Raw genomic sequence first — 11240 nt, 5'->3', positions numbered from 1 at the left:
CTGTGGCTGTTGCTCGATAGGGTTCACAACATTGTGTTTGTAGTAAATGGCTCTCATACAGCTAAGTGGGTAGGCAGCTCCGGTCCTAGAGAGCCGCTGTCTATAACAGTCTTCCTACATTGTCAAGCGGGTGGTCATGTGTGTTTGCGAGCAGAGGACCAGCGGTTTGAGCCCAGTAAGGGGCCAGGGACAGTGGAGGAAGCAAAGGTGTAAGTAGCACAGTGACGCCGGTTAACCTGCATTGGAGGAAAAACATCTATCATAGTATTAGTGGAAACTACAAATCAACAAAGACAAGTGTCCACTTCAGCAATGTACAATAGCCACATTTATTAATTACAAGCAGATTCCCTTTACACTTCTATACTATGATCATCATCATTATCACCGTCTCAATGTTTTTCCTTTACGTCATACACACATTTACAACTAAAAAATGCATACACTTAAGTTGATGAACAGAAACAAGTGGTTCAAGACAAAATAAAAATACATGTCTAGCATTATTATCTTTTTAAGGAGCCACTTCTCAAAATACTGTTCATCATCACAAGGGTTTTCTATTCAGTAGTGGTACCACACTAAAAGTACACACAGTCTATCCAATAACAGACAGCTTCGTATAATACAATGGCAATTTACACAATGATGCATTTCACACATTCGACATCAAAACAAGGCAAACCTATTCAAAAGGCACAGGACTCTCACATCAATAAGAACCATATTTGATAGAAACCAAGTTATACTTGTTTACACTTTATAATGTGATCCTTCACTTTAAACTGATTCAAGTTAATCAATTGAAATACGTTTTCCGATATCAGACATGACACATCCATGTGGTGTATGTATGGCACTGTACAGGTTGGAAAGTCTAAAACATTGTCCGGGTCTTTGATTGACAGTTTAGTTTAGTATGATGTCACATATCAAAGGATGAATGGACCAATAGTGTACAAGATCCTGTTATGGGCGGTGCTCTCAATATTTTACATGGACATGAAATTACCTTCAAAGGTTTGCTTTAGAAATAGTTCAAATCTACCACTCCCATGTTGCAAACATTATCTGTGGTGGCTGTCTTAGGCAGTAAGTACTTACATGTATATTGCCAAAGGAAAACCATTGAATAAGCAGTTGGGACATGTATTGGACATGCATAGACATGTGATCATAAATCTGTGTTTAGGGTATAAATGTTGAAAGGCGTGGGACATCATTTTAGTGTCTTATGTTATTGGATCAAATGTCTTGGGAGTGTGTGTACGTGTCACAGTGTTAACAGCAGTCCTTGGTAAGGGGCAGTGATATAGTATTTTTTCATTTTATCTCATATCAACACAAGTAGTTCATCACTAGTACTGTACAAACAATGTCATCTCATCAATCGTTTCAGTTTGAATTCAGATCATTAGGGTCAGGTTAGCGATCTACTGTACAAGAGGACAGAGAAATGTACATTTTACATTTACGTTACGTCTTTTCTGCTACAGTAACATTTACAATAGTTCAAGAGCATGCAGATACATTATTTACTCCTCCTTCCTTCCATCCCTCATCACCCTCCTTCCATCCCTCATCACCCTCCTTCCATCCCTCATCACCCTCCTTCCATCCTCTTTCCCTCCATGGCAGGATTAACCATAAACAATCTAAACACTAATGTGTCAAAAACATACAAAAATTGAAAAAAAGAAAACTATAAAATATGTACGTCTCGACCAGGCCAATATTATATCATACAAAGCAAAATAGAACAAAGATAGTATTACAGTTTTTCTCAATTGCTAAAACACTAAACCCTATTGTCTGAACCAAATGCTCAGTTGCCTGAACCCACTGATTGAATCAATCACTCTTTTGGCAAAACCATAAGCACTTTTCACCTGTTTAGACATAACTTGCCAACACATTTTCATTGTGATGCACCCGTGCTGCATAATGGTGAGCACAGGTGACAAAAGTCAAACACAATTAGAGCACAGGTGTCACCACTTGAACACAACAACTCAAAATTAATCACACTTGTGGCTAATGATGTGAGGGAACATATACAGTAAGCCAGTTCAGAGAGCACTGGTTTGTGAGGCCCTACAATGGATAGAAATCTGAGAGGAAGAGTTCGTGTGAGAGGAGGTCGAGGTGGTCGAGGTGGTCAGCGAAGACAAAGAACAGTAATATCTGATGAAATCAGAGCTACTGTGATTGACCATGTTCTTGTCCATGGTATGAGCATGAGGGAGGCTGGACAAAGGGTACAACCAAACATCAGTAGATTCACTGTGTCCACCATAATCCGAAGATTTAGAGAAGAGAACAGGTAATTACCTTTTTTGACATTATAGTACAGTATGTAAATGTTGACAGCAATTACTGTATGACATACTATATACTGTACCACAGTATACTGTAAGTAAATATATGTTTCAGTACATCACTGTACCAATGTACTGTAGTATTGTAATGGAGGGTTGGTCTAACTGTTTGTAGGCCTAGTATTCCATGTATATTTTTTGTAACTCCATGTTCTCTTTTTGTAGAATTGAAAGACTGCCACATGGGGGTGGGAGGACAGGTATGTTCTCCCCACACCAAGAGACCCTAATTGTTGATATGGTCCGTGAGAACAATGCCATTAAACTGAGCGAAATTCAGCAGAAGATCATTGAGGACCATTTAAATTTTGAGGGTATCAACAGTGTCAGCCTCTCTACTGTTGATCGTGTCCTCAAGCGCAACAGACTGCGCATGAAACAGCTATACAGAGTGCCCTTTGATCGCAACTCAGACAGAGTCAAAGAGCAAAGATTCCAGTATGTACAGGTTGGCATATATCCAGACACATTCAATGTTGATTACTCTAAGTAGTGATTTACTGTAGTGGCCTAAATCACTTTTTCCGTATCACTTACAAAACTATATCTATTTCTACAGAGGGTTTTTCAACTGGATGCAATGGAAAGACCCCATCAATACATCTACATGGATGAAGCTGGGTTTAATCTCACCAAAAGGAGAAGGAGAGGCCGTAATGTGATTGGCCATCGGGCCATTGTTGGTGTTCCTGGGCAGCGTGGTGGCAATGTCACATTATGTGCTGCCATCAGCAATCATGGGGGTTGTCCACCATCATGCCAACCTGGGGCCCTACAACACTCACCAGCTCCTCATTTTCCTCAATCACATGCGAGATGCTTTGTTAGGGGCAGCAGGATGAGCATCCCATCTATGTTGTTGTTTGGGACAATGTGAGTTTTCACAGAGCCCTCCAGGTTAGAGAGTGGTACAATATGAACCAAGGTTTTATCAATCTTTGCCTTCCACCGTACTCCCCTTTCCTAAACCCCATTGAGGAATTATTCTCCTCATGGCGGTGGAAGGTATATGAACGCCAACCTTACACCAGGGTAAATCTCCTGCAAGCCATGGGACTTGCCTGTGGTGACATAGGTGTGGAGGCATGCCAAGCCTGGATACGGCATGCCAGGGTTTTTTTCCCCCGTTGCCTGGCCAGACAAAATGTGGCCTGTGATGTGGATGAAGTCCTGTGGCCTGACCCAGTACGGAGACATGATGCTGTGGCTGAGTAATGCACTTATTTGTATATTTTTGTACTTTATTTTTACATGGGCTTACTGTACACAAGTGGCAAGCGCATAAGATTTATGTTTGTTTTTACAAGTGCTACATGTAAATGCACAAGATTTCTGTTTTGTCTTTTTGTACAAGTGCTAAATGCACAGTTTTTTTTTGTTTTGCAACATGCATTTAGCCTACAGTGAACAATAAACATTTATTTCTCCAGCTTCATGTCCTGAGCATTGTGTTTTCTATTTTTCTACGTAGTGTTTAGTGACTGTTCAGTAGTGTTTTTAATTTTGATTGACTCGGGGCACGATTTGACAACATAGTTCAGTTTTGAGCACAGATTGAACTGTTTTGAGGTGAAAGTTTGGTTTTGCAAGAAGAGTCTGAGGTTTTGTGAATGTAGCTTGAAAATTGGGTTTTGTGTTCACAGTTAAGAGAAAAGGAGAGCAGCTTTCAAGAAATGTGTCTTAGCAATCGAGAAAAACTGTAAAACAAGGTAGCAGCAACACACAGAGTAGACTGTGAGGATGAAATAAAACCAGCATGCCTCCAGTGCTTGGGAGTTAGAATAGAATAGAAGAGTTAGTTCTGTAGAAAGCCTTCAGTGCAAAATATAAATGAGGAGGGATTCTTACTTTTCAATAAAGAAAATAAAGGCTGTGTCCACAGTGGTTGCACAGGAAGTTAAATTTACTTACTATGCCTTGACCTTATTTGGGGCTTGCAATGCAATCACCTTACATTGCAGTGCCATTGTATGGAACAAATTCAACATTGCCTTGGTCTTAACCAATGTCATTTAATTATACTAGTAATTATTCTCTAAGTGCACAGTGAAATCAAAACATTGGCACCACTGACCGACCTACACTATTGTCAACATTGTGAGAAGTTAATCTAAGACCTAATACGTTGTCTTGTTTAAAAAGTAGGAACATATTAAAAATATTTAAAAAAGAAAGTATTCTGTCTGTGCAATGTTTCAAGTAAGTAACTTAGTTCCTGCGCATAGTTAGTGCCTAGTCACTCATTCACGTATCCTATGGCCGTACCGAAAGATCTGCACCGCTCCGGAGCAAAATAACAAAACACACAAATACAAAACAAGTATTTACATATCTGAATAGAACTACAGAGTAGGTACTCCCTATTACTGGTCCATGGTCAGATATTGTTTAACCCCCCTACTGGTTCAGGTTAGGATTGAGCGCAGGGTAATCGGTCCCTAGAATGGCAATTTCCACCTCGAGCCAGAACGACCAACCAGAACTGTCCAATTCAGAAGAAGGGGAGGAGTTTAGTCTCTAAAGATGTTTAGTCTCTAAAGCCTTTTCCCTATATAGTGCACTACTTTTGTACAGTCTTATATGAAGCTCTGGCCAAAAGTACTGCACTATATAGGGAAAAGGGTGCCATTTCAGTTTTGTCCTAAAGGGGCGTGTCAAACACTCTTTCCGACGAGTCTTCTGTATCGTCCTCTGACTGTGACGCTTTGTGGTTGAGCCTCTCGGTCGTCGAGGAGACAGACAGGTTGCCATGGGTATTGTCGTCGCTAAGCTTGGCCTTGCTGCTGTCCTGGACGAACTCCAGGATCTCTAGGGGCAACCGTCTGAACTTGTCCTGGTACTCCTGGTCCAGCTCGGTCTGCAGCTATAGGGAGAGAAAAGAACAAAGTATGGTTCTACAACAGAACCAAATAGAACCACAGGACAAACAGTAGCAACAGAACTACAGCTACAAAGAGAACTTGTCCTAGTCCAGCTCTCTGCAGCTATAGGAAGAGGACAGAGAATGGGTCTATAAGCAGAAATAGGGAGAAGACAAACAGTATGGGTCTACAGAACCAACAGAGTGGACCTACATACAGTGGGGGAAAAAAGTATTTAGTCAGCCACCAATTGTGCGAGTTCTCCCACTTAAAAAGATGAGAGAGGCCTGTAATTTTCATCATAGGTACACGTCAACTATGACAGACAAAATGAGAAAAAGAATTCCAGAAAATCACATTGTAGGATTTTTTATGAATTTATTTGCAAATTATGGTGGAAAATAAGTATTGCACAATTGGTGGCTGACTAAATACTTTTTTTCCCCACTGTAATTATATACTGAACTTGTCCTTGTTACCCCTGGTACTCTGTCACTGAAGAGGAGAACATAATAGGGTGTCATTGACTAGTGATGACTGATTTGGACCAGCTGAGTCGATGTTCTTTTATTCAATTTTTCTTTACCTCAATTAGTAGTAAAGTTACTGAACTCCCTGCCTTCTGACAGACAGATGGAGAGTCAGAGAGAGAGAGAGAGTTACAGCATGTTTTCTCCCAGGCATAGCTGCCCCTAATGATTACAGATGACAGGATTGTATTCATTCTGATCCAATAATTGCTTTAATGGTGATTTCTCTGTTTAACTACCCTACTGAGTCCCAGGGGAGGGCCATAATTAAAGGAGAGCAGCAAAGATGAACCACGTCACAATCTAAGAGTCTAAGAAAACAGCCCAACCCCTGCTCAGGTAATTCTTCCCATTCCCACTATTTTCAGAGAGTTATCATCGTACTGCTACAGACATCCATATTCCCAGGGGTATTGTTAGCGTTAATCTGTTAGCGCTGTTACTGGTAGCCCAATTCGGAAGCCCACTGTGGTAAGTTCGTCCGGTACTATTATTTCAAATAGCACAAATATGGATACCCCCGCTGTTTTCAAATCGCGTAGAGGGCTTGGGCTGTCAACGTACGAAGTTTGATGTCAAAGATGGACCTTCTTGTTATATGGGTGCATGACACGAGCCCAGAGATGTTGGTTCTCACAGAGACTTGGCTAAATGGCTCGATCCCGGATAAGGACATTGACATTGCTGATTACAAAATCTTCAGGTGTAACAGACTGAAAAAATGGGGAGAGTTGGCTATATATGTGAAATCAACTCTTGTGGCATCACGTTCTCTAGATATCACTATCCCCCCAAAATTCTAGCTTTTGGTTATAGATGTGTCCATAAACCAAAATACGCATTTATCTGGGATTTACCACCTGACTCTGTAGCTGATTGGCAGCTTTTCAGCCAATTAAGAAATAGATGCACTTCCTCAATAAAGAAAGCTAAATATATCTATTTTCTATGTTCTATCTCAGTCTAAATGTAGGAAAACAGTTAATGCACAGAAGAGAGGAAATTCCTCTCCTGCCTAAGCAAGTCGTGTCAGACTCTGGCATAATTCCTGAGAAAAATTAGATAAATAATGCTTTTAATCAGCATTTTATCTCGGCAGGCTTTTTATTTGAAATAAATAGTGGTTTAATTGACCCTGGTGAGCTAGTCGACTGCCTGCTTTACCTCCACTGTACTCATATCCTTCCATATCCTTGTCTGTACAGAATGCCCTGAATCTATTCTACAACGCCCGGAAATGTGCCCCTTTTATTCTCTGTACCCAACGCACTAGAAGACCAGTTCTTAAAGCCTTTAGCCGTATCCTTATTCTACTCCTCCTCTGTTCCTCTGGTGATGTAGAGGTTAACCCAGGCCCTGTAGCCCCCAGTATCACTCCTACTCCCCAGGTGTTTTCATTTGTTGACTTATGTAACCGTAAAAGCATTGGTTTCTTGCACGTTAACATCAGAAGCCTCCTCCCTAAGTTTGAGTTATTCACTGCGTTAGCACACTCTGCCAAACCTGATGTTCTAGCAGTGTCTGAATCCTGGCTTAGGAAGGCCACCAAAAATTCAGAAATGTCCATCCCCAACTACAACATTTTCCGTCTCGATAGAACTGCCAAAGGGGGTGGGGTTGCAATCTACTGTAGAGATAGCCTGCAGAGCTCTATCATACTATCCAGGTCTGTGCCCAAACAGTTTGAGCTTCTACTTCTAAAAATCCACCTTTCCAGAAATAAGTCTCTCACTGTTGCCGCTTGCTACAGACCCACCCCCCTCAGCCCCAAGCTGTGCCCTGGACACCATATGTGAACTGATTGCCCCCCATCTATCCTCAGAGTTCGTACTGCTTGGTGACCTAAACTGGGATATGCTTAACACCCCGGCCAACCTACAATCTAAACTAGATGCCCTCAATCTCAAACAAATGATCAACGAACCTACCAGGTACAACCCTAAATCTGTAAACATGGGCACCCTCATAGATATCATCCTGACAAATGTACCCTCTAAATACACCTCCGCTGTCTTCAACCAGGATCTCAACGATCACTGCCTTATTGCCTGCGTCCGTAATGGGTCCGCTGTCAAACGACCACCCCTCATCACTGTCAAACGCTCCCTAAAACACTTTAGCGAGCAGGCCTTTCTAATTGACCTGGCCCGGGTATCCTGGATGGATATTGACCTCATTCCGTCAGTAGAGGATTCCTTGGTGTTTTTTTAAAAGTGCTTTCCTCTCAATCTTAAATAAGCATGCCCCATTCAAAAAATTCAGAACTAAGAACAGATATAGCCCCTGGTTCTCCTCAGACTTGACTGCCCTTGACCAGCACAAAAACATCCTGTGGCATACTGCATTAGCATCGAATAGCCCCCGCGATATGCAACTTTTCAGGGAAGTCAGGAACCAATATACACAATCAGTTAGGAAAGCAAAGCCCCCCCCCCCCCTTCACACAAATTCAGACAGCTGATGTTCTGAAAGAGCTGAAAAATCTGGACCCCTACACATCAGCTGGCCTAGACAATCTGGACCCTTTCTTTCTAAAATTAGCCACCGAAATTGTTGCAACCCCTATTACTAGCTTGTTCAACCTCTCTTTCGTAACGTCTGAGATCCCCAGAGATTGGAAAGCTGCCGCTGTCATCCCCCTCTTCAAAGGGGGTGACACACTAGATCCAAACTGTTACAGACCTATATCCATCCTGCCCTGCCTTTCGAAAGTATTTGAAAGCCAAGTTAACAAACAGATCACCGACCACTTCGAATCCCACCGTACCTTCTCTGCTATGCAATCCGGTTTCCGAGCTGGTCATGGGTGCACCTCAGCCACGCTCAAGGTCCTAAATGATATTATAACCGCGATCGATAAAAGACAGTACTGCGCAGCCGTCTTCATCGACCTGGCCAAGCCTTTCGACTCTGTCAACCACCGCATTCTTATTGGCAGACTAAATAGCCTTGGTTTCTCAAATGACTGCCTCGCCTGGTTCACCAACTACTTCTCAGATAGAGTTCAATGTGTTAAATCGGAGGGCCTGTTGTCTGGACCTCTGGCAGTCTCTATGGGGGTGCCACAGGGTTCAATTCTCGGGCCGACTCTATTTTCTGTGTATATCAATGATGTCGCTCTTGCTGCTGGTGATGCTCGGATCCACCTCTATGCGGACGACACCGTTTTGTATACATCTGGCCCTTTATTGGACACTGTCTTAACAAACCTCCAAACGAGATTCAACGCCATACAACACTCCTTCCGTAGCCTCCAACTGCTCTTAAACACTAGTAAAACTAAATGCGTGCTCTTCAACCGAACGCTGCTTGCACCCGCCCACCCGACTAGAATCACTACTCTCTGCAGGTCTGACCTAGATTATGTGGACAACTACAAATACCTAGGTGTCTGGTTAGACTGTAAACTCTCCTTCCAGACTCACATTAAGCATCTCCAATCAAAAGTTAGATCTAGAATCGGCTTCCTATTTCGCAACAAAGCCTCCTTTACTCATGCTGCCAAACATGCCCTCGTAAAACAGACTATCCTACCGATCCTTGACTTCGGCGATGTCATTTACAAAATAGCCTCCAACACTCTACTCAGCAAATTGGATGTAATCTATCACAGTGCCATCTGTTTTGTCACCAAAGCCCCATATACTACCCACCATTGTGGCCTGTACGCTCTTGTTGGCTGGCCCTCACTACATATACGTCGCCAAACCCACTGGCTCCAGGTCATCTATAAATCACTGCTAGGCAAATCCCTGTCTTATCTTAGCTCACTGGTCACCATAGCAACACCCACCCGTAGTCTGCACTCCAGCAGGTATATCTCACTGGTCATCCCCAAAGCCAACACCTCCTTTGGCCACCATTCCTTCCAGTTCTCTGCTGCCAATGACTGGAACAAACTGCAAAAATCTCTGAAGCTGGAGACTCTTATCTCCCTCACTAACTTTAATCATCAGTTGTCAGAGCAGCTTACCGATCACTGCACCTGTACACAGCCATTCTGAAATTAGCCCACCCAACTACCTCATCCCCATATTGTTATTTATTTTGCTAATTTGCACTCCAGTATCTCTATTTGCACATCATCTTTTGCACATCTATCATTCCGGTGTTAATACGAAATTGTAACTATTTTGCACTATGGCCTATTTATTGCCTTACCTCCATAACTTACTACATTCGCACACACTGTATATATATTTTCTGTTGTATTTTTGACTTTGTTTACCTCATATGTAACTCTGTGTTTCTGTTTTTATCGCACTGCTTTGCTTTATCTTGGCCAGGTCACAGTTGTAAATGAGAACTTGTTCTCAACTGGCTTACCTGGTAAAATAAAGGTGAAATAAAAAAATAAAAAATGTACAGGATCTTTAACACATTTTTAAGGGTGCACTATGCAGAAATCGCTCCGCCATTTCCTGGTTGATAAAATTCTAATAGATTGCCTAATTTCAGTTTATGTGACAAATCAAGCAAGTATAGCGTAGATAATCATTGTACCATCTTTTTAAAGCTGGTGTACAAAACCTAAAGTAAAAGACGCAAAAACGAAACTTAAGAACGGGAAGCATAGAAATAGCGCACATAGAACAGATCTACCGCTTCTTAGACTTGCTTTCAAAGAGAATGACATATCTATAACTAACATTTCTATGTGAATTTGGTCGAGTAGCCCAAAAAGTCACATATTGGAGCTTTAACAATTATTTCTGGTACCATCCCGAAGGTCTGGAAGGCTTCACAAAAGTGGTGACCCGTGTGACCTAAATAATTATCGCCCCATTTCCAAACACTCTTGCCTACTCAACTTAGATCCTTTTTAACTACGAAATGTATTCTATATGTACACCAGTCAGGCTTCAGACCAGGTCATAGCACCATCTCTGCTACTTCTTTGGTTTGAAATTATGTTCTTAAAGGCCCAGTGCTGTCAAAGGCATGATTTTCCTGTGTTTTATATACACTACATTACAAAAAGTATGTGGACACCTGATCGTCGAACATCTCATTCCAAAATCATGGGCATTAATATGGAGTTGGTCCCCCCTTTGCTGCTATAACAGCCTCCACTCTTCTGGGAAGGCTTTCCACTAGATATTGGTTCACAGTCGGCGTTCCAATTCATGCCAAAGGTGTTCGATGGGGTTGAGGTCAGGGCTCTGTGCAGACCAGTCAAGTTCTTCCACACCGATCTCAACAAACCATTTCTGTATGGACCTCGCTTTGTGCATGGCGGCATTGTCATGCTAAAACAGGAAAGGGCATTCCCCAAACTGTTGCCACAAAGTTGGAAGCACAGAATCGTCTTGAATGTCATTCTATGCTGTACCATTAAGATTTCCCTTCACTGAAACTAAGGGGCCTAGCCCGAACCATGAAAAACAGCCCCAGACCATTATTCCTCCTCCACCAAACTTTACAGTTGGCACTATGCATTGGGACAGGTGGCGTTCTACTGGCATCCTCCA

At 42.2% G+C, this 11240-nt stretch overlaps 1 protein-coding gene across 3 annotated transcripts in view; it reads right to left on the bottom strand.

Moving 5' to 3' along the window:
* Positions 1–4010: 4010 nt before the first annotated feature.
* LOC121552683 (1-phosphatidylinositol 4,5-bisphosphate phosphodiesterase beta-1-like) overlaps positions 4011–11240 on the bottom strand; it is a 187688-nt gene continuing 180458 nt past the window's right edge. For 2 of the 3 annotated variants that reach the window (XM_041865690.2, XM_041865691.2), the window contains exon 33: positions 4011–5241. In XM_041865690.2, the coding sequence (XP_041721624.2) occupies positions 5020–5241 (222 nt within the window). In that variant the 3' untranslated portion in view covers positions 4011–5019. The remainder of the gene's footprint in view (positions 5242–11240) is intronic. The other variant, XM_041865692.2, reaches the window with a different exon arrangement.

This window comes from Coregonus clupeaformis, chromosome 36 (genome assembly GCF_020615455.1).
Source record: "Coregonus clupeaformis isolate EN_2021a chromosome 36, ASM2061545v1, whole genome shotgun sequence".
NCBI lineage: Eukaryota > Metazoa > Chordata > Actinopteri > Salmoniformes > Salmonidae > Coregonus > Coregonus clupeaformis.
Note: the sequence above shows the minus strand (reverse complement) of the source record. Positions and strands in the feature narration are given on the sequence as shown.